This window comes from Thermobia domestica, chromosome 4 (genome assembly GCF_964235325.1).
Source record: "Thermobia domestica chromosome 4, izTheDome1.hap1.1, whole genome shotgun sequence".
In the NCBI taxonomy this organism is placed as follows: Eukaryota; Metazoa; Arthropoda; class Insecta; order Zygentoma; family Lepismatidae; genus Thermobia; species Thermobia domestica.
Genome location: NC_137457.1, coordinates 1757771 through 1782286, shown reverse-complemented (window position 1 = coordinate 1782286; position 24516 = coordinate 1757771). Strand labels below are relative to the sequence as shown.

At 38.3% G+C, this 24516-nt stretch overlaps 1 protein-coding gene across 2 annotated transcripts in view; it reads left to right on the top strand.

Annotated features, from left to right (window-relative positions):
- Positions 1 to 24516, top strand: part of dve (SATB1_N and homeodomain domain-containing protein dve) — a 319220-nt gene that overhangs the window by 253062 nt on the left and 41642 nt on the right. For both annotated transcript variants that reach the window (XM_081754993.1, XM_081754992.1), the window contains exons 3-5: positions 1747 to 1938; positions 5192 to 5318; positions 11995 to 12097. In XM_081754993.1, the coding sequence (XP_081611119.1) occupies positions 1747 to 1938; positions 5192 to 5318; positions 11995 to 12097 (422 nt within the window). The remainder of the gene's footprint in view (positions 1 to 1746; positions 1939 to 5191; positions 5319 to 11994; positions 12098 to 24516) is intronic.

Here is a 24516-nt window from a genome sequence, read left to right as displayed (position 1 = left end):
TAACCATCCGACTTTGCGACTGCTTTCAAAATAAATTACGAATCTAGTTTTTTTTGACTGCTTTTAAAATAGATTATCTAATCCAGGTAAATTATCTGTTCAATGGGGGGGCGCGGTGGCTCAGTGGTAGAGCGTTCACCTCTGGTGCTTAGGGTCCCGGGTTCGATCCCAGCCCCCGCCAAGTGAACTTTGTGCTGGACAAACACCGTGCTCGTGGGTTTTCTCGGGGTTCTCCCGTTTCCTCCCACTTTCTTCATTTCACCATTTCACTCATCTCTCATTATCACCGTCTCCTTTAGCCTAACCGGCATAACCGTGGGACGTAAAACTTAAAGATTTCATTTCATTTCATTTTTATCTGTTCAATGGTCCGCAAGAATGTATCAGTTACTGTACCCATGACATTATGTTTATTTTATTTTCTCATGAAACAAACAAACAAAAAAAAAAAATGGAACAGTTGCTGTCAAATGATGAGACTCTCAATAGCATGTCTCTTTTGTTTGTTTTCGCATTACAAACAAAAATATCACTGAAAACCTTAATTTTACAGTTCTTTTCGATTGTACTGTTATAACCAAGGACGTAACAAAGGGTCTCCCATAAAGAACAGAACTCTTGAAATGCCAGCTATTTCCGTTCAGGTAAGTTGGCAGCACTGAATGTTATCTTTATGATTAGTGGTCGGTCACGGTAGCGCCGAATCGCGCGTCATCATTATCTGATTTCTGGATTTGACTTACAGCAACATTATCACTCATGTTGACCATGTTTTCCGCAAAACGACTAACACGAGGACGCCCCGAGCGTTTAATGTCTACAATTAAACCGGTTTTCTCAAAGTTTGCAATCAATCTCATGACAGTCGACTTATTCAACGCATTACGTTGACCAAACATTTCACGCAGTTTACAAGCAGCCTCTGCACAGCATTTACCACATTTGTAATAAGTTTTCACCAGTGGCGTATTTAGGGGGGCTTCCGGGCTTAAGTCCCCCCCCCCCCGAAATCTTACTTACTATAGTAAAGTATATGAAATATCTTGCTGAATTTTCACATTTTCAGGCAAAGCTTCCCCCCGAAGGTTAGCAAAGCCTCCTCCGAAACAAAATCGTAAATACGCCACTGGTTTTCACTATGATAAACGCTGTTTCATCGTGAAGCACTCCATTTTCCACCCATAAAGACTAGGGATGGCCTTTTTCGAAAAATGTGTTTTTCGATTTTCGGAAATTTCAGTTTTTGTTTTTTCGTTTTTCGCTTTTTCGAAAAAATTTTTGATTTTCGAAAAATTTTTCGTTTTTCGTTTTCCGAAAAATTTTTCGTTTTTCGCTTTCCGAAAAATTTTTCGTTTTTCGTTTTCCGAAAAAAATTTCGTTTTTCGTTTTTCGAAAAATTTTTCGCTTTTCGTTTTTCGAAAAATTTTTCCTTTTTCGTTTTCGAAAAAGCCATTTTTCGAAAAAGTATTTTTCGAAAAAATGTGGCCATCCCTAAAAGACAACAGATGACAATCGTGTAACTTTCCAACCCTGCCAACTTACTAGAACAAAAATGATGGACATTTCAAAAGTTGTGTTCTTTATTTGGTTTTATATGTTATTCTCATTACAAATAATACTGTAATAATTACTGTTACTTTTACTGGTACCATTAATATTTTATATATATTTTCTCATTATAAACAAAATAAATTCTTTTAACTTACACCATTAACATTACATTTCTTTCGTTTCTTTTATCTTTAGGAAAGTCGATTCCTGTACATTGTGTAGTAGTTGCTGTAGCCCTGGAGGATGGTATCGAACCAAGAAAATCTAAGCCAGTGGTTGAAACAGACAGTTACGCCATTATTCCTGTAAATACGCCGTTCGAAGATTTGGTTCAAGTGGCCCTTCATAGGTTGGGCTATTCCAGAGAATGTGCTTCAGCTGCCAAAGGTTTGTTGATTTTACATTTTTTTTAAAAAGATAAACTAATTCAAGATCACATTGCGCAAGTTTATCTGATAAAAACATAAACATGTAACAGTTTCAATACATTAAGTGTGTCTTCATCAGACTTTTACTTCTTCTGGCTACTTGAAAGTTGGTCACTTCCTACACATTTTCCGAAGATCAACTTTTAAGATGGCTCATCACGGCGAAATTAAAATACCGCTAATTTTACGGGAATTATGTGATATCTTCAAATAGTTAAAAGATAATCCAAAAGTGGAACAAGACCTTCCTAGACAATATTATTTTACATGAAATACCATTATCACGACTTACTTATCTGCTTTCGATTTCCAGTCATTTAGAAAATCGGCTTTTATTTTCGCGTTTCTACCTGGCTGAAAACCAAAAGATACTAAGTGACTCATGATAACGGTACCTCATGCAAAATAATATTGTCTTGCGAGCTCTTGTTCCACTTTTCGATTATCTTTTACCTATTTGAAGATATCACATAATTACTGTAAAATTAGCAGTATTTTAATTTTGCAGCGATTAGGCCGCTTAATTAGGCTGCGTCCTCCCCATTTTCACCTGTTCAGCTGCATACTTATCCAATTAAAAATATACCATTTTGCTGGATACATTCTTATCCTTTATCTGTTCTAATTTATGTTCCCTTGTTCTTTCTTCTTTAAGTAAAATCATCTCCCATTTTTTTGTTTATCCCAAATCCTTCATTCCAATTCATCACCTTGTCTGCTGCCTTCACAATTTCCCTGGTTTCTTTCCATTTTCTCACCAATGTCCTTTTCTCTCCTTCTATGTATCCTGTTCCTTTTCACCCTATTCTATGATTTGTCCCTTTCTGATGATTATATATTGTTTTTATCCCTTTTCAATCTTACATCATTCTTGTGCTATTTTATCCTTTCTCTCATCTTTTTTGTTTCTCCTATGTAAATTTTGTTACACTTCACGCATCCCTCTTTATATATTACCCCGCTTTAATCTTTGTTCACTATTGCTTTTCTCTTGGTTTTCCTCATTATTTCAATTATTCTGCTTCCTCCTTTTCTGTATGACCTAATTCCTGTTTTCCTAAGGATCTTCTTTCTCTCCTTTGTCTAGTTTCTCCCCAAAACATTTTTTGTCCTTGTCTGTTTCCTCTTCCTTCCTCTCCCTTGCTACGTTTCTTTTTACTCTATCCTTTTCATTTTATCCATTTCGTCTTAGTTGTGTCCAAAACTTCTTTAAATCTCTTTTCCTCTATTCTTCATCTGTGTTGTAGGTGTACTATTCTTTCCTCCATGCTTTTGACAATATGGAAAGAAGGCCTGATAGAATAGTTATAAAGTAATTGAGAACTAATTTAGCAAATGCGAGAATCTATGTTTCATTTCTTCAAACCTGTCTTTCTTTACTACAAAAAATTTTTAAAAAATCGTTTTAATTTCGTCAGAATTTCGCATAGTTCGGCAGAAAATTAATTATATAGCTACCTTTTATAATTCATACAAATATCGATTTTTTTTGATCAACATGCAATCAAAAATTTTCTTGTAGGCTTTATATTTGGAGAGCTACATATAGTGTAGCGAAACCCAAGCTATCAGTTAACTCAGTATGATGTGCTAATTCCGTAGAAAATATGAAAACTCGATTTAGGGGCCGTTCAAAAATGTTGTGGCCCCTGATCCATAAAAACTAATTATTGGCCAAGATCGCAATCTTTTGATCCATTTTTGGATCATTTCTAAAATTCTTGTTTGTTGTGCATTTTTCATATTTAGGTGGTTTGTAGGATCTTTTAAAAATAAAATATGTCAGTTTTTTTTTTCGTACCAGTAACAATACTTTTCTATTCAGACATGTAAACCACGTTTAAGCATCCTTAATTCAAATTATAATTAACTGTATCAAAAATGAATTATAGAATGTATTACTTATTAATTAACACAATTTTAGTATAAACAGAAATATCATGATATAAATTTAATAAAACTTTATTACACTTACCATGGAATAAATGTAAACTTAAATATTCTTGATTTATTTACGAGATAGCTCAGTTTTACTGCACACCAGCACCTCGATTCATGGTTGGGGGTGCGGTGGCTCAGTGAAAGAGCGTTCACCTCCGGTGCTTGCGGTCCCTGGTTCGATTCCAGCTCGCGCCGTGTGGACTTTGTGGTGGACAAACACCGTGCTCGTGGGTTTTCTCTGGGTTCTCCCGTTTGCTCCCACTTTCTTCATTTTACTCATTTTTCATCATCACCGTCTCCTTTAGCCTAACCGGCATAACCGTGGGACGTAAAACTTAAAGATTTCATTTCATTTTCATTTCGATTCATGGTTGAATGTAGTTTATTTTAGATTTGATGCAGTGTTAATAGGATCCTTTCAGAAAAAAAAATTCCCTGATTGACACAAAATTTTTCCTTTTCTTCTCAAATTTTCTCAATAATTGCCTTGTTATATGTCTTGCCTAAGAAGAGATTGTATCATGTGGGACGTCCTGGAGGGTATGGTGTCGGGAAAGAGAGGGAGGGGGCGAAGGGGACTACAATTAATTAATGATATAAAAACAGAAAGATCATACGCGAAGACGAAGAAGTTAGCGGAGGACCGTGGAGCATGGAAGCTTCTCAACTGCGGCAAGTGACCTGCTAATAATGGCAGAATACCTATGATGATGATGATGATGATCTTATGCCATAAGTTATGTGATAAGATTAATTTAGCTATATTAAAAGAAGTGTTAACCACATTGTTTTGTTCATTTGTTTTTTGCTTCTGCCTTTTTCTACTTTTTCCTTTAATTTTTTTCACAAAAAATACGCACAAATACTCAGCCGATAAAAGATGGAAATTACACTACTTTGAATAGTCACATACACACACTATTATTATTATTATTATTATTATTATTATTATTATTATTATTATTATTATTATTATTATTATTATTATTATTATTATAGATTTGATTGCATCTCAAATCGCAGAAAGGCTTAAAGAGAGAGTAGAAGGGTTTACGAAGGGGTGCACCAGTTAAAACAAGTTGGGAACCATTTGTAATTTTATAAGGATGTTTTCTCCTTTTTTCAATCATTCTGTAGTGCTATATTTATATTCAATGTTTGTTCTTGTTATTTTCATTTCTTGTAGTATTCACACATGATTATCTTAAGATATTGTAAATACTTTTACAATAGATCTGTATTGCAACATATTTTATCATATATATTTGCAGGATCTATTATAATTAAAAACTGGAAACCGCTAAGCTTCGATAAAATCGCCGAAGGCCCACATGTGACTGTTGGTGATATTCTCGGAGAACTCAGTACAGTAGCGACATTACGCATCCAATTGTACCGGTAAGTTCATTAATTACTTTTTACTCTGTGTTTTCAGTGATAGCTTAACACTCGTTAATATAATAAAATTTTTTACTGTTACTATGAACTCAGAAATGTATATAAACCGGCTCTGTACGAAAAGTAGTGTTCGCAAAGAAGACGAGAAGTCTCTTCTTTGTTTACCTCAACCATAGGTTGGTGGGCAACATGGAAATTTTAAAACTTTTCTCTCTCTCTCGTGGGAGAGCTGTTTTATACTTTGCAAAGGGAAATAAGACGATAGAGGTCTGCACGGGCCGGAATTTTTAGCTGTAATATCAAATGAGCCCGAAATAAGCCCGAATTACAGAAATGTTATAATTTACGAAAAAAGTTGTAGTTTTATTTACAGTAATTAGAAGTTTCATTCTGCAGTTGTGCTTTAAAACTTCTCAAGAAAGAACGGTCCAAACGTCCCATAAATATCGTTGTATAGTACACTTACAAAATAGTTCACGTCCCATAAATATCGTTGTATAGTACACTTAGGTCCGAAAAGGCCCGAGAAATATGGTTGTATACTTAAAAACTTACGGCCCGAGCTCGAAGGGATATATACTTTGTAGGCCCGTGCAGACCTCTATAAGACGAGAAGTACAATTTTAAATTCGAAGCAAGACAAAAAAAAAAAAAAAAAAAAAAAAAGAGGACAATTCTCGTCTTCTTTTCGAAAAATTAAATTAAATGAAATGCTTTGAGTTTAAGAGTCTTCATCCCGGCGAAATTCAAATACCGCTAATTTTACAGTAATTATGTGATATCTTCAAATAGATAAAAGATAATTGAAATATGGAACAAGAGCGCCCTAGACAATATTACTTTGCGTGAGGTACCGTTATCACAAGTCACCTAATGGCTTTCTGTTTTCAGCCGTTTAGAAACGCGAAAATAAATGCCCATTTTCAAAATGGCTCGAAATCGAAAGCAGATAAGTGAGTCGTGATAACCGTTTCTCATGTAAAATGATATTGTCTAGGGCGCTCTTGTTCCACATTTCGATTATCTTTTTGAAGATATCACATAATTACTGTAAACTTAGCGGTATTTTAATTTCGCCGGGATGAATACTTTTAACGGAACACCATTATGCTCTTTAGACTAAGGAAGATAATGATTAATGCAAGTGAATGGCGATGGAATGAGAAAGTGGGAGAAAACCCAAGGAAATGATGTTGACTAAGGCAAACTTACATGGCTGAGGATTGAACCGGGACCCCACGCATTAGAAGTAAGGAGGGCGCGGTGGCTCAGTGGTAGAGCGTTCACCTCCGGTGCTTGGGGTCCCTGGTTCGATCTCAGCTCGCGCCGTGTGTGCTGTGTGGTGGACAAACACCGTGCTCGTGGGTTTTCTCGGAGTTCTCCTGTTTCATCTCACTTTCTTCATTCCACCATTTCACTCATCTCTCATCATCACCTTCTCCTTTAGCCTAACCGGCATAACCGTGGGACGTAAAACTTAAAAATTTCATTTTAGAAGCAAGCGCTTTATCAGTTTTTGTTTGTTTTCTTAACTTCCCAACTCTCATTTTACGTTCATCAGGAGTACTAGACTCGACAGTGACACGAGTATAGAAACATCGAGGACAGTTAAAATTCCAAATGCTCTCACACCGTTAATCGAATCTGAGACCACGTACACCAAATGCGCGCGCTAGCCACTAGACCAGCTAGGAGGGCTTACTGAGCCACTGTGCCCCCCACCCCCAATGCTCTCCCACCGAGAATTAAATGAATATAATAAACCCTAAGGACAGTATGAACCGAAATGGTATAGAAATGACTTCATAACTTCACGACACAGTCGTATTGAAGATTAGAGAACCACAGCACATGGCGGAAAAGAAGAAATGAAGAGATTAAGAAGGATTGTGGTGCAAAGGAAAAGTACGAGAATTAGGCAACAATAGAAAGCCGTAATAAATGTAAAAAAAGAAAATATCAATAGAAAATGATTTTTGATTCCTGAAACAAACGAAAGTTATTTTTAAAAAATGACTTCTCTTTATTCAGAGACAAAGCACTCATAAGATGTGCACATACTCTTACCAGATTATAATATTTTCGAGTATTGTAAGCGCGTGAATAATTCAATACAGTATAACAGTGGGATAAACATTATAAAGAGAAATGCCAAATGTAGTTACAAGGGCGAAAGAAACAACTCGAAATACTTTGCTTTTCCGAGAATGGAGCCTTGATACTTAGTGAAACAAAAGGTATTAGCAAACCATTGTCAAAGCTCAAGTTGACTTTAAAAAAAAAAAAAAAAAGTTTCATGTATCTGTAAATCGAAAGTTACAAAATCCTCTTTAAATATAAATCCATAAACGTATTGTATTATTGGCTGTTGTATATATATTTCCGCTGTGCTCTATAGAAAGAAAGGATTCTAAGCAAATATCTGAATAAATGGAGTTTCACCCTGCAAACTCTACAATAAATGTGTATTATCATGGTATTATGGAATATTGCACTCAGAATTCGAATCTTGTAGTTTATACAGGGATGTACATCAAATATTCTTTTTTTCATTTACCCTATCCTAAATTTTAATTTCTACAATTCTCTTAGCATTTAACGGGTGTAGGGGATGCCAAAAAATGAGACATATTAACGGGGATAGGGATGTGTAAAGATGAGGCATGTAGTAACGGGGTGGAGGATGTCTAAAGATGAGGCATGTAGTAACTCGGTGGGGGATGTCTTAAGTTGAGGCAGGTATTAACGGGGGTAGGGAATGTCTAAAGATGAGGCCAGGAAAGAGGATGTCTAAAGATAAGGAATGCATTAACGGGGGTAGGGATATCTAAAGATAAGGCATATATTAACGGGGGTAGGGAATGTCTAAAGATGAGGCCAGGAAAGAGGATGTCTAAAGATAAGGAATGCATTAACGGGGGTAGGGATATCTAAAGATAAGGCATATATTAACGGGGGTAGGGAATGTCTAAAGATGAGGCCAGGAAAGGGGATGTCTAAAGATAAGGAATGCATTAACGGGGGTAGGGATATCTAAAGATAAGGCATATATTAACGGGGGTAGGGAATGTCTAAAGATGAGGCCAGGAAAGGGGATGTCTAAAGATAAGGAATGCATTAACGGGGGTAGGGATATCTAAAGATAAGGCATATATTAACGGGGGTAGGGAATGTCTAAAGATGAGGCTAGGAAAGGGGATGTCTAAAGATAAGGAATGCATTAACGGGGGTAGGGATATCTAAAGATAAGGCATATATTAACGGAGGTAGGGAATGTCTAAAGATGAAACATATATTAACAAGGACAGGAGGATGTTTAAAGATGAGTCACACATTAATACGGGGTTCCTCAACCTTGGGGTCATGACCCAGAGGATCAAGTAACGGGAAAAACAAATAAAAAAAGATTATTTTGATTTTCCAATTTAGATAGATATACTTTTATTTCCATGTTTGTTGTCCAAGACAGCAAAGAATGCTTTTAATTTTTTTAAAAAAAATCGTTTAAAAGACAACTGGAATAAAGCCTAGAAATGAAACTGATGAGAAACTGAATATTGATATGTAATTCAGTGATTGACAGCTATAATCAGAAAAGCTTATTAGAAACTAGAAATTTCTTATGGACAGTCGTTGGCAGGAGAATATGATAAACTGAGAGGTCGTGCTGTGAAATAGGTTGAGAAACCCTGTACTAATCAATACATTTTATTGAGAAACTCCATCGTGGCCATGTGGATAGCGTACGCGCCTTTGTCATGAGAGATCCGGGTTCGATTCCCGGTGGGAGCTCATGTGGTTCGGATGCCACGTTAAGCTGTAGGTCCACGTCTCATATAGCCTCGCTGCTGAACGGTGACACTAGAGACCTGCACGGGCCGAGCTTGGGCGGGCCGACTCTGCTATTTCTTTGGGCCGGGCCGGGCTTGGGCTGGCCGACACTGTTATTTCTTTTGGCCGGGCCGAGCTTGGGCTGGCCGACACTGATTTCTCTTCAGGTCGGGCCGGGCTGGGGCCGATCAATTGCAATTCTTTAATAATTATTGATTTCGTTAAACGATAATTGGAATAAAGCCAAACGTTGAAGAAGTGTGTCCGTGAAAAATGTTACAAAGAATTCAATAGCTATTTACAGTTTGTGTTGCTTAACGGCTCCACTTTCAGTATAGAGGATTGCAGGCATTATGCGGTAAATTGAGTTCTGACCTTGACCTTCACTGAACTCAAAATATAACAAGAAGGGCTGGGAATGTTTTGCCTGTCGCCAAACAATACTGCCATCTTCACTTTATGCTAAATATCAATTACGTTAGATTTTTGTTACAAGGAATGGAGTTTTTGTTCTCTCGATGACAGGCAAAGTTCTAGGAGGCAATGGTACCATTCGGGAGGCAAGCGTCAGGTTGTGAACCAGAGTTTAGAAAATTTCTGAGGGTTCTCAAATTTAGTACTAAATTTTGAGAAAGATTGGGGATCGAGGTAATTTTTTTTTTAATTTATCGGGCCGCGGTCGGGCCAAAACTTTTAAAATTTATCGAGCCCGGGCCGGGCCAAGAATTTTAAAAAACTTATTGGGCCGGGCCGGGCCTAGGTACGTTCGGGCTGGATTGGGCTCGGGCCGAAAAATTCGGCCCGTGCAAGTCTCTAGCTGACACTAAACTCAAATTTAATACAATCCAACGTATCACTGGGCTGAACAAAATCATTCTTATGCGTAGTTTTTGAGATCGAAAAAGAATATTGTAAACATAAAAATTTATGATATATGTATGATAAGCACAGAACCTATCAAGATGAAGCTAATAATGAAGAATACAAGGTATGTCCCAAAAGTAATGAAATATATTTTTATGCCGCGCCATGGCAGGTTGCAGCACGTTCGGAAGTGTTGAGTTAGGTGGGTGGGACCTTCAGCTTTGCAGTGCACCCTACAGGGTGGTCCGGAAGTGGGCTTCCTCCTAATTGGTGTTTTCTGACGGTTTTAGGTTTTACCCACGTTTGTTTGATAACATTGCTTGTGGTTGGTGCTTCAATTGGAAGAAAATTGTATCAAAGATACTGTTGTGACACAGCAGGATGGAACATCAGCGCACTTTGCGATTCTCGTGCTCAATTACCTGAATCAGACGTTTCCTGGCCGCTGGATTGCAAAAGGTTGTGCATCTTCACCGGCTCCCTTTGCCAGGGATCCAAGAAGTCCCGATGTGATGACACCAAACAATGTTCTCTTGGGTTTCATAAAGCAGCAAGTAAGAAACACTCGATATCACACAACGCAGGAATTACGAGCAGCTGTGGAACACGCCTTTACTTCGTGACTCCAGAGTATCTCCGCAAAATATCTGCGAGAACTTGGCCCAGAATTCAGCTGTGTTACGGCATGGATGGCGGTCATATCGATGTTTATGACTCTTAAAACTCTTAAGACTTCAAGGTAGCTGTGTACAGACATTCTACCATAACTAATACTATACTGTTGAAACTAAAGAGGGGTACGACCACTTCCGGACCACCCTGTAGATCACTCTTCTCCAAGCATTAGTCGCGTGACGATTGCTGATTTAGTGCACCCATGTTTTGAGACCACGCCATGGTGGATGTTTTTGAACAACGTTGGGCGATTCGTCCCAGTTAACTCAGGTCCTTCTTTTGTGTTCGGAAGTTAGAACCTGAATTCATCGAAATAAAGGTTGGTAACTGAGGTATAATTACAATTCGTCGGAATAGTGTGAAGCACGCCTGGCAGCAGTATGGCGGCTTTATTTTCATTCATTTTCTTAGTTCTTAAAAAAAAAAAAAAAAAACCTTCGTTTCCTACCATTTTACGAAATCCATCCCTACGGTTGGCAAAAGTGTTCAAGTATCCCTACGTTTAGGGGAATACCTTACAATTGGCAACACAGTTTTTGGGACAGCGAACTCATTCTGTCTATATTTATGTGTTTCTTTGTTGATGTATTGTACAGGGTAGCCAAAAAGTCCCTTTACACCTGCACTTGATGCAATTCTCTGCAGAAATCTTTCTGGTCGATCTGCGGGTGAATGCATCACTGACGCACTAGCTTCTACATATGTTTGCTTGCGGATTGATGGACGGCCAGAACGAGGGGCATTCAAAACACTTTCCAAGCGGAAAGCTTTCTTCTTCCACGTGATCAAAGTCTAACGATTTGCTGGCTCCTTAAGGAACCGCTTGCAAAACCTATCCGTTATCTGCGGCATATTTTCATTGTTGAGCTTCCTTCGGTGGGCTCACACGCTTCAGTCCTCCAAAATGAAGTCATTGCTACCTGCCATTGTTGTTCACCACACACGAAAAGACGAGACAATGAACTGATCAACACACATATTTCATTCTCCTTCCTCTGAGGGCAGTCCGTGGCATTTACGCGGCAATCACGTGGCAATTTACGTGAGTCGCACTGTTGCCATGTCAATGATCAAGATAGAAGTCTCAAATTTTGAATGTCTTAACATCTTACATTGTTACATGCATTTAGTTCGGGTGTAAAGCGACTTCTTGACCACCCTGTACAAAAGCTGTATTTTAGATCAATGACGGGTTTGTGTTTAGCGTATATTATTTTTCTTTGTTCTCTCTCTTTTTCTTTTTTATATCATAATACACCAAAACAATCAATCATAATAATGCTCTGTTAATAATTTCTTTCTACAGAACAAGACCCAGCGCATTAGCTGATATTAAGGACAAGCTCTTAAGGTTACTTCTGACCCAATCACACGCTTTGTTGTCATCAACAGGATGTCCTTTGGATGAGGTAAGTACTGCATTGCTTCTATTTTCTATACCTAGTCTCTTTTCCTTGCCCAAGGCTCCCTAAATTTTTCTCAAATTAAAATTGTGAACTATATGCCACGAAGCCGATCAGTCTGCTATTTTTAGTTTTTAGTTCTAATAACAAAGTTTTTCTATAATGACCAATTTTTGCAGGTTATAATGTTCTGTACGGGTAACCCCTTAGCTCCATAGCAGCCTCCAAGGTTTAGGATACGTTGCGATCAGTTGGTCGACTGATGCCAGGTCCCTCCGTGGTCCCTCTTTTATGTGTCCTCCTCGGGTGGCTCGTCCTCCGGATCCTTTCGTGCCTTTGCGTATCGTCTGCGTATTTTAAATAATGGCACGTGTCGTCATACATGTGCTTTTGTTGTGATGTGGAGATCCTTACCATATATACAGAAGATTGTTCGGTTTATATCGAGAAGATGAGAAACCTCGTCGCTGCCTCTGATTGTGGCCTATCGCTCAACATCGAACTTTCCTTTCTTGCAAACTCAGAAGAAAAACACAAGCAAAAGAATTCGCTCCCGTTTTTCCCGTCAAGCTTTCCTGAGACCAGTGAGGGTACACCGACACCGATGTTAAAAATGTATTTTTAACGTAGCAAAGCTACAGAAATCCATTACAGTGGCATCAGATCTGATAGAAATGTTTGAAAACAGAATCAGATGGATTCTTAATTTCCGTTATTTCCTAATGAAAACGCTAATATTCTGGCGATATGACTTAAACCCTTGTTAACACGAATCCTCACTTTGTTGTTGTCCGCACAAAGCTGAGAAACATCGATCCGAAACATAGGTATCATAATGGATTTCTGGAAGTATCTTACATTCACTTTCACGTTTCTATTAACTTTGCGCTTCAGCGACTTCCGTAACAACTACAAACCTAAGCGAGAAGCTTTCCCGACCGTGTTCGACAAAGTTGTAGCTGCCCTTGCTATCGTTATACAGTATGTCAGCGTCCCAAATATGACTACGAGCAGTGAGTTGAATGTATGTTTCACCCATCATGGCAAGTATCTGCCGTTAGGACCCCACAGCTGTTTTCCATATCGTTTATTGTAGTTCGTTTTATACTTTCTTGCATTTCGTTTTTCGTTCTTGAATGCGTGATGCGGGAACAGATGCAAATACGCAAGGCTTACGGACACACCTCACTCGCAGTGGCTTACAATCGCTATGTTCAAAGTGGAAGAAGCAAACTTGAATCGCTGGTCCATTACGTGTTGGGTCGGTTGCTTTTCCCAGCACGTCGAATTTCCTGTACCATAGCTGATATCACTTTCCTTGGAGTCTTCTTGCTGATTCGGCATGAGCTCCTGATTTGTTTAACAGATAGCTTTTAAAGTAGTTATCGGCAGTGTAAATCAATTGCTATGCGTATGTAGAAAAAAGGAGCATGAAAAAAGAATATGGCATGTCCGCAATAACATTTAATTTAATCACTATTTGACAATACTCACCCACCTACAACTTTAGAGTACAACGACTACAGATGCATCGTTCTAGCGTTATACCCCAGATGGCAGTGTGGCATCTTAATTTGGTCCGATCTAAACTGAACAACTTACTGTAGTCCGTTGCCATTATTAATTACTCCTTTTTTTTTTTTTCAATTTTTCGTAGGTAGTTTCCTAACTCTTTTCACGATATGATAGACTGCTAATAAGAAGTACCGGGTTTTCTTCAATTGTCATCCATGCGAATACTAGCTAAACCAGACACTTCTTAAATTTGGTAATCGCATTGTGACTGTTAGTTCCTGTTAGACCAGCGCGAAATGTCAGTTTTTTGTGTAGTGACATGTCCTGTAAGTTTTATATTTGTTCCATAGAGATTCAGTTTTAACTACTTCACAATCAAATCACGAGATGAAACCATAACTGAAAAACGAATCTACTTTACGTGTCAGCGGCGATCGAAGCGGGGATTACGTGTCGTCTTGTACCAAAAACATGCTATGTATTTGAATAAATAGTAACCCTGAAAATATATCTACATAATTTATTAAATGGACATTTTCTTTCTGACCAAAACATTTATGATTCTATTACGTAGAGCTATTCTAAAACATTGCGTATGCTAGAAAAAAAAAAAAAAGATCTGAGCATAATATTTCTGTTATGCAAAAATAGTGCCAGAAAGAGTGGCAAAAATCACTGCATAAGTCACATAGAAATCTATAAGTTTGTGAATACGGACTTTGATACGGTTGACCGAAGATGGGAACATGAAAATTAAATCTTTGAGTTGAACGTCCCAGGAGTATGCCTTTTATGGTAAGAGAGACGTACGATTAAGGCAAATGAATGATGATGGAAGAATTGGTGGAATGAGAAGGCGGGAACAAATGGGGGGTACATCGAGAAAACCTACATGCACGATGTTGTCCATCACAAACTTACTTGAACCGGGAATCGAACGAGGGATCTCACGCATCGAAGGTAAGCGCTTTACCACTGAGCTACCTTGCCCTCCCTGCCGAAGGTCGAGATTGACTCTCGTTCTTTTGATATTACATGCTAAAAGATGCTCCTTACAGGTCGGTGTTTATCTTAGTTCTGGGTGGGAGACAGTTGGCCAAATCCAGGGAGAGCCGGGGGCCGCGGTGGCTCAGTGATAGAGCGTTCACCTCTGGTTCTTGGGGTCCCGGGTTCCATCCCAGCCCCCGCCAAGTGAACTTTGTGGTGGACAATCACCGTATGCGTGGGTTTCCTCGGGGTTCTCCCGTTTCCTCCCACTTTCTTCATTCCACCATATCATTCATTACTAATCATCACCGTCTCCTTTAGCCTAACCGGCATAATCGTGGGACGTAAAACTTAAAGATTTCATTTCATTTCATTTTCCAGGGCGACAGCCGACAAACTCATCCTGATAGTATGGCTTGAAGAAACATTGATTGATGCTAAATGACGCTTTCACATAACCTCTTTTCACGAGGCCCTTTTTTTAAAAAAGTTTTTTCATTAATATTGACATTTTGCTATCTTCTGGCTCAAAGATGGACGTCGGATTTCGTACATGGTAATTTATGCCTACATATAGGTCACGTACTGTATAACTCTCGGGGGCAGCGGAGGCTCAGTGGTAGAGCGTTCACCTCTGGTACATGGGTCCTGGGTTCGATCCCAGCTTGAGCCAAGTGAAAGTTGTGATGGACAAACACTGTGTGCGTGGTTATTCTAGGGATTCTCCCGTTTCCTCCCACTTTCTTCGTTACACCATTATTCTTCATTTCTCATCATAATCACCTCCTTTAGCCTAAGCGGTATAATCATGGTACGTAAAACTTAAATATTTCATTTTTGTATAACTCTTACTTTATTATTTAAATAATGTAAAATGAAATTTCTAAATTTTCCGATTCCCAGTAATCTCCTTTTAAGCTAACTGAACAAGAGCGTTCTTTTCAGGTTTTGCCTGGAAGCAGTGTTTCTTCCAGGCATGTTTTGGGAGGCATTGTTTCGCCCCCGGAGCTCTGAGAGTGCCCTCTCGGAGGAGCTAAAATAATACATCTATAATATAATAATAAATAGAACAGTACCGTGTGAAAATAATATATGCCCCTCTGTAATACTAAGTGTGGCCCCGAGAACATTTTTTCTAAAAGAAACACTGCCTGGGGAGGGAGGGAGCAATACTCTCTGATATTCACAGATTTTCAAATTTTTCATTAGTATATTATTACTAGAGACCGGGAAAATGCCTATCCTTTAATATTGAAGATATGATCAAAAATAACGTTTTAAAGTTTATATTGGGGGTTATAGTTTCAGTTTAAGCCAATTTTATTTTGCCTATTTTGCCCACTCCTGCCTAAATAATTGCTTTATTGCCTAATGTTGCCTATACTATGCATTTTCTTTAAAATAAGACTTTATTGCGGAAAATATATATAATTTAGTATTTCAAGAAAGGATTGTGCCTTTTTCGAGAAATACAGGGAGTTTTAAAATAACACTGACAACATTTGGGAGGTGATTCCTGACTGCAAGATAAAACAAAAAAGTATAGACCAACTTAAATGTACAAATGCTTCCTTTCGAAGTTATAGGCTACCGAAAACATGAAAAAACTGAAATTTAAAGGTCCATAGCTCCAATACTATGGGACCTACCATAGTCTGCTCAAAACTTCACTTAGAAACTAATATGTGCCCTCTCCATGTTTCAGAATCCTGCGGTACTTCAGCAACAATTTTTATAGAGGTAGTTGGTGAGAGGTTCAAATTCTATACCCGTAACCAAACTCGCTCTATAAAAATTGTTGTGTGATTACCTTAGGATTCTGAAACATGTATTTTTGGATAGCGCACATACTAGTTGCTAAGTGGTCTTGACCCGACTACGTAGATCCCATAAAGTTCATTTGGATCTTTAAAGTTCATTTTTTAAATGTTTTTTTAGCAGTCTGTAACTCCAAAAGAAAGCAATTGTGCATCCAGGTTGGTTTATACTTTTCGTCTTACCTTGGTGTCAGGAATCACCTCCAAAACGTTGCCGGTGTTGTTTGGAAACACCATGTATAATATAAGTCTTGTTTGTAGTGATAAGACGCAGGGGCGGATCCAGGGGGGTGGCGATCGGGGCGATCGCCCCCCCTAAGAGGAAACTTTTTTTATTTTATATATAAATAAAATATATGGTATATTTTTTTGACGCTCTTAAAAGTAGCTCTAAGTAGCAGTATTACAGCCCACCGCCCCCACCTAGAAGTCCGTCCTGGATCCGCCCCTGATAAGACGTCGTAAAACTTTGGGTTGCTATGTGTACTGACAAAGTGCTGTAAAACTTTGGACTGGTGTGTGTACTGAAACAAGTGTATAAAATTTGGACTGTTATGTGTAATGAGAAAGTGCTGTAGAGAATTTATTAACCAAATATATATGGAATCTATGTCAAATTCGTTTTCATATATACAGTAAAAGAAGATATTGACAAACAAGTATGTTTCCATATTCTTTGAGCATTATCTATGACTTGAATTTACTTTTTAATTGTATTGAGTACTAATCTTCATTACATCGAGTTACATTTCAATGCCTATTTTTTTTAATTTAGGAGCCTATTTGCCTACCTATTTTCCAGGTTTAATCCAGTCTCTAATTATTAGACTATTGATTAAAATATCTATACATCTCAATCTCAAGGGGAGGGGACAATTGCTCCCCCTGCCTTCCCCAAATGTCGCCCCTGTAAATGAGGTGGATGATTAGCCTAATTGATAGTCAAAGATTCTGAAATTATTACTAGAATGAGAATTTGTAATAAACGATAGAACGTATATAGACACGATGCTGTCCACCACAAACTTACTTGATTTGGGATCGAACCAGCGTTCACCAACACCAGAAAAATGAAATGAAAACTTTTACATCCCACGGTTATGCCGGCTAGGCTAAAGGAGACGGTGATTATGAGTAATGAATGAAATGGTGGAATGAAGAAGGTGGAAAAAAAACGGGAGAACCCGAGAAAACCCACGCGTACGGTCTTTGTCCAGTACAAAGCTCATTTGGCGAGAGCTGGGATCGAACCAAGGATCCCATGCACCAGAAGTGAACGCTCTACCACTGAGCAACCGCGCTTTCCCCCCAACACTAGAGATGAGCGCTTTACTACCGTGCCCTTCCTCAATTTGGTGTTTACTTCCTTGCATAAAGTATTGTGAATTTGCAAGATTGTTTCCAGTAAACAACAACAACAGAACATCCTGAAAATTTTGTTTAACCTTACTCTTAGCTGAGTCCATTGTATACGAAGAGAAAAAGGAATAAAATAAAGTGGAAAAGGGATTCTCAAGAACATTTACTGAGGAGGGGCGAAGGTGGGGAAGAAGACAAAACGTGAAAATTATTTGTTAGAACGCAAAATGGAATAAAGCTTTGTACTGGGTAAAAAAAAAGAAAAAGTGGGAGGAAGAGGTTAGGTAAAAAATACCTCCGCCCCCAACATCCAAAATTTCCAGTATATATTTTCAGTATTTAGAAAGAAAAAAAAATGCAAAGATACGGTAACAAAAACACTTTAGGTAAAATTCTTCTTTTGTGATTGTTTAATCCTAAGGAACAACCGAAACTGAATTTCAATCGAGCTGAAATATATGAGTAACGCAAAATCTCTCTCTCTTTCTCTCTTACACGCAGTTAAGCTTTACCCAGAACAATTCCTTCTGCCGGAAAGCGAAAAAGAAGAAGAGGTTCTACATATATATACTGTGGTGATGGCTAAAGAAAACGGCAACGCGAAGAGCGAGTCGCTGAAACAAAATGTTTTAGATCATAGTTTGGTAAGGCTCTCTGACTAGCAAGACATAACAACATGCCTTGTATAATAAGTTAATACGGAAGAAGATATTGCATCGGATTGGATCTAACCTCGCTTTAATAAGATTATAAGGAATTATTTCAGAGGGCATTAATAAGATCAAAGCTCACTTGGTTCCTACGTCTCTCTCTTGTTCTTTATGTCGGCCGCGCGACGGTGGGAGAACAGCTACGTTCGCTTTTTTTCTCTTTTCAAGATGGGGGTGGAGAGGGGTGAATTTGAAAGGAGTTACCAAGAGAGATTGGTGGGAGGGGAACAGATCTTTACTCATCATTTAGCTACCACCCGTTCTTCACCTCTCAAAACTCACAATTCTCATGTCATCCACCTAGGCACCGTATTTAGCTCCGTTTTTTCCCCTCTCCCTTCCAAAAGCCTTCCTTTAGCCAGTAAAGAAAAAGCATTCTATCTCTGTTTGTGTGTGTGTAAATGTATGTATTAACGTCTGCGTTATTTGTGAGTGTGAGCACACACAAAACTTTTACCAGCTACAAAAGAAACATAGAACTTATACACTTTAACTCCTCTTTTACCCCCACCGTACTCCCCGGACTGCCTGCAAGGCTTACGTTTTAATGGGCTTAAATAGGGGGATTAGTATGCAAAATATCTTTGCTAGTTCATAAAGAATATTCGAAGACAAAAAAAAAAAAAAAAAAAAAATGAAAACTATATTTCCAAGAAAGTGGCAAGGGGGTGCTAATATACAGTTCGACAGGGCGTATAAGGGAGAGAGAGAAGGAGGTGAAATTGAACAAGGCCAGAAAAACCATAAAATCCAGGGCAAGAGTTGCTGCTTAATATTCAGGCGAGTTCGGTGTCTTGTGATCCGAGTTAAGGCTTCAGTATGATCCGATTGAATAATTTGAACTTCGAAAAAAAAAAAAAAATGCTCGTTCATACAAGTGACGTTCTCGACGAAAATCACCCTATACCTATATTTTTTTCTTTCTCTCTCTCTTTCCCTTAATTCTTTAGAAACTTATATAACCTCGGAAGTTACTAAAGATACGGAGAAAGAAAATCATTTTGAGAAAAAGTGATCAAAGAATAAAGGATTAGAACAGGTAAGCGTGCTCGAAATTTTGGATCACTGCCGCCTTTTCCCCTTGACAGCTATACAGAGCACAGAATTTATTACACTTTATTTCCAGAGGATCTGCATTTGTTTTTAATCCCTATTAGGAGATGCCTGCAGTGATTTATAGCATATCAACTAAATTTATGCGCTCTCTTTAATATCATAATTTTGTCGTTTACTCAAGTTAAGTACAAAGAAAATGTGTTATGAGTAATTAATTTGTACTGTACCGTATCTACCTTGTACTTTTCTTTCACGAGTTCTCCAAGTAGAACTTTTTTCTCTGTGTGAAATGTTTAATGATAAAAAGGAATTATTGTTATTTTCTCTACGGATGTTATTATTTTTCTTTTTTAATACCAAAAGTAAATATATCTCTGCTACGAACAGTAATAAAACTGGTCATGAATATTGTGACCTTGACCCGGAAGCAGCTCTATTTGTGACCGAATGAACCTAGAGGAACCCGTGACTCACAAGCAGCTCAACTTGTGACCGAGTAGGCCTAGAGAAAGACTCGTGACTCGGAGGAAACTCAACTTGTGACCGAATAGACCTAGAGAGACTCGTGAATCAGAAGCAGCTCAACTTGTGACCGAATAGGCGTAGAGAGACTCGTGACTCAGAAGCAGCTTAACTTGTGACCGAATAGGCCTAGAGAAAGACTCGTGAATCAGAAGCAGGTCAACTTGTGACCGAATAGGCCTAGAGAAAGACTCGTGACTCGGAGGCAGCTCAACTTGTGACCGAATAGACCTAGAGAGACTCGTGACTCAGAAGCAGCTTAACTTGTGACCGAATAGGTCTAGAGAGACTCGTGACTCGGAGACAGCTCAACTTGTGACCGAATAGGCTTAGGGAGATCCGTGACTCAGAAGCAGCTTAACTTGTGAATAGGCCTAGAGAGACCCGTGACTCTGAAGTAGCTCAAATTTGATCGAATAAGCCTAGAGCAGGCATGCGCAAGTTGGAATAGGGGGTGGGCCAATTACAAAGGCCTTACTAGCGAGAAAATATATAACATTTTCACAAGAATTAAATAGCCAAAATAGAGAAACTTGTTCATAGTGCAGTAGTACCACAGAAACAGGAAAACTGCTATAACGGTAGCCAAGTATTTACTTACCAAAGAAATGCAGAAAATCCTACTTACTTACTACTTTATTGGGAAACTTGATCCTTCATGTTTTGAACTAGTCTCTCAATGTTTCGTCGCAATTTCGGCGTTCCAACGCGAAGGATATTTTAAGGTGAACATCAATTATTCAGAAAAAAAAAATCAGTTCAGGTTAAAAGGTTAAGTAAGAAATACATTTCCAATAAGAGATCAGACGGGCCGGATGAAAAGGTTTAGTGGGCCGCTACCAGTCCCCGGGCCGGCTGTTGCACATGGCTGGCCTAGAGAGACCCGTGACTCGAAGCAACTCAACTCGTGATCGAGTAGACCCAGAGAGAGTGGTATGACTCTGTCCTAGATAGATCCGTAACCCGGTATGATACGGAGTTCAAGTATGCGACTTCCGGTTTCAAGATTGATCTTCATTGAACGAAAACGTTACCAAAATGACGGAAAAAGTTATTTTGATAGAAATTCAGTGTCCCGGAAATATATTCAATTTCAGCTTTAATTCTTTAAGTGAAACCGGAAGCGTCGGAGATATACCAGCGTCAAGAGGGAGCTATAACCACTATAGACCTTCCCTTGGATCCGCGCCTGTATATATATAATATACACAGCGTTTTATTTCTAAAAATAAAGGTGCCGGTACGCTGGACCTCAGGTTCATAATGCTTAAAAAATTGCATACCTGTCAGGGTATTATTATTATTATTATTATTATTATTATTAGTAGTAGTAGTAGTAGTAGTATTAACAATAATAATACCCAGTAGTATATCAGTGCAGTCTTGAACTATAAAAACTCTTACGTATACGTAAAAACTCTTACGTGTACTTAAAAAATATCTGATTCTTACATACGTAATGATAATCAATATTTCTTAATGATTTTTTGCCTTTTTCTTTTTCTCTCTTTCTTTATTTTTTATTTTTTTATTTTTATTTTTTGTAAACGGGCGAAAGTAAAGTTGTTATCGTTTGTTTTAAAAAGGCATGAAGAATTCCACAAATACTAAATTTTAATAACAACACACATACAGTACATTGTTCAAATAATGTTCTTCAGAATACTAATACTACCAAAATGTTCTACAAACCTCTACTAAATTAATGGATATATAATAATAATGTACAAAAACAATTAACTGGATACATTAAAATAGGAACTAAGCAAAGGTTCTCTGCAGAAAAAGTACAGAGGGTGGAGTCTGAAGAGAATTTTTGTACTAGCGTTTAGTTTAGCGGAATTTTAGCGACAGACAAATTTGTCGTGATTATTTTGTTGTGAGAGGTCAGCTTTTAAGAAAAAAAAAATCTGGTCGGTTCAGAGCATTTATAGTTTATATTACCGTGCGAAAAAGGATTTTTAAAAAAGGAGGCGCGAGAGGCAGAAGGGCCAAAATATTTCTACTCCCTGGATACAATTAACTGACTTCTAAAAAGAACAAAGATTCGCAACTCTTTCTCTAGAAAGAAAAAAGGAAAAGAAAAACAATAAAAACACTAATTTTGAATAAAAGTATGTATTTACTATTTGGTATTTTCGAAGTTTCTCGTCAAACCCTTTTAAGAGAGAGGAGTAAATATTCTGTTCCTTAAAATGTTCCGGTACGCCATACAGTTGCGTACTGCCAGAAATAAAACACTATATATATATATATATATATATATATATATAGTGTGTGTGTGTGTGTATGGATGGATTGAAAGGATCTACATGCAAGAATAGAACGTCATGTACCTTCTATGATACTTAAACCGGAAATTAACGCGTTTCTATAAGGATTTAGTATTCGAAGAACAGATACTTTGACCCTTTAGTAGCTAAAAAAATACTACAACTTCCTACAATGTTTTGACCCCCATAGACTTTGTTTGTTGGTTTGTGTAATTTCAATGTCCTTTTTCATCACTAAGACTATACAGTGAGGGGCAAAAAGATGTTAACATTAAATGATTGTTTACTCTCGTGAAATTAGAAGGCAAGGATTTGGTTACAGGGTTCCAATTTGGCACCCATCGACCTCAATGCACTGATAGAGTCTGTCCATTGTTGATTGTACAGCGCTCTGGGTCATTTTGACAGGAATGGCAGCGATGACCTAAGTGCTGCGGTGCTTCAGGTTGTCCAATTTGCTAGGTTTGCTGGCATACACAACGATCCTTGACCATGCTTCACAACCAAAAAACACACGGCGTCAGGTCGGGGGAACGTGCTGGCCATGGGAGAGGACCACGTCTACCAATCCAACGTTTACCGAACGTGTCATTCAGGTAATTCCGAAACATCTATCTGTAATGGGCATGTGTGACTTCATTCCTAAATCACGGTGTAAAATTCTAACCACTGACATTTGAAAAATGTTAGTCTCTAGAGAAAGTCTGCGCAAGGACTTGGTTGGGCTGGTTACCATCGCTTCCTGGACGAGGATAGTATTCTCTTCAGTTCGGATAGATCTCATTCTTCCACTGTTTTCCTTGCAATCGACTTGAACGGACTCCGTCCTTACAAACTTCTCGTAGATCCTACCAATTATCAGGCGCGAAGATGCATCCCATCCGGTTCAGGCCGTGAATTTTTCTTGTACGATGCTGGAACTGAAAAACCTCCATCCAGGCAGCTATTTTCCTTCGTTCCTCAATGAAATATCTTCATACCATGGATTAATTTGCAAAACAAAAAGAATACCTATTTAATGTTAACATATTTTTGCCTCACCCTATATAATACATGGACCTATAGTTTAAGTTGAAGTTATCTAATGCTCTCTCACTTGGAATGCAACCCGGGACTACACCAAAGAAAACACGATGATTCAGAGGTAGAGCACTTACCTCTGGTGCCTTCGGTCTCTGGTTCGATCCCAAGCCATGTAAGTTTGTGGCGAATAACATCGTGTCCGTGGATTTTCTCAGGATACTTCTGTTTCCTCCCATATTATTACGACACGAATTATTCCATCATCATTCACTTGCATTAAACATCATCTCCCTCCAGCCCGCAACCAGCCACCGAGGTTTGGGGGGCCATGAATAAGTTAGGGGGCTAAATCATTAAAAATTCTCTTACGAATATCTAAATTGTGTTTTTTTTTTTTGTATTAATGATGGCATTTTGTATTGAAGTCTCGGGGGGCACGAAACTTTAAGGGGGTACGCTCCCCTAGTGCCCCTCTAGTTGCAGGCCTGGTCTCCCTTACCCTCAAGGGGCTAATCGTGGGATGCTAAACTGAAAAATTTCATTTCATTTTGCGGAATACACCAAAGTCACGCGCAACAACCACTAGACTAGCGGAAACCAGTAACTCCTAATCAGGCCAGTAGCTAGCCCAAAAATGTAGGGGGGGCTCGGCTGAAGTTAGGGGGGCCTGATCCAAAAATATTATATTTCATCACCATATTATAGTTCATTTGCAAGCCTACCGTGAAAATTTTAGGGGGTCCCGAAAAAAATTACCGGCCCCCTAGACCCCCCTGGATACGGACCTGCTGCTAATAGAGCAGAAACGGTGATAGATAGCGAGAAATGGTTTCTTTGGCGTTAATTTAGTGTCTTCAAAATATTTTCAATCTTGGCTTTAATCCTTCCGTTGAAACCGGAAGTTCTAGAAATCCGGTTTTAATATTGGATATTCATAAAGTGAAAATGGTAAGAGAAAGGTATAAATTGTTTGTTGATTTAGATTCAACTTCGTAAAAAATAAATTCCACCTTATCCTGTATTGAAACCGAAACTATTAAATCTATTACGTTTAGTTAACAATGTAGGATCATTATGCTTTTGAAGTGTGACGTAATATCTACAATGACGGGTACAAAAACCTGTTTTTTCTAAACCTGTTCGATAGTCTATCAAAAACCGGT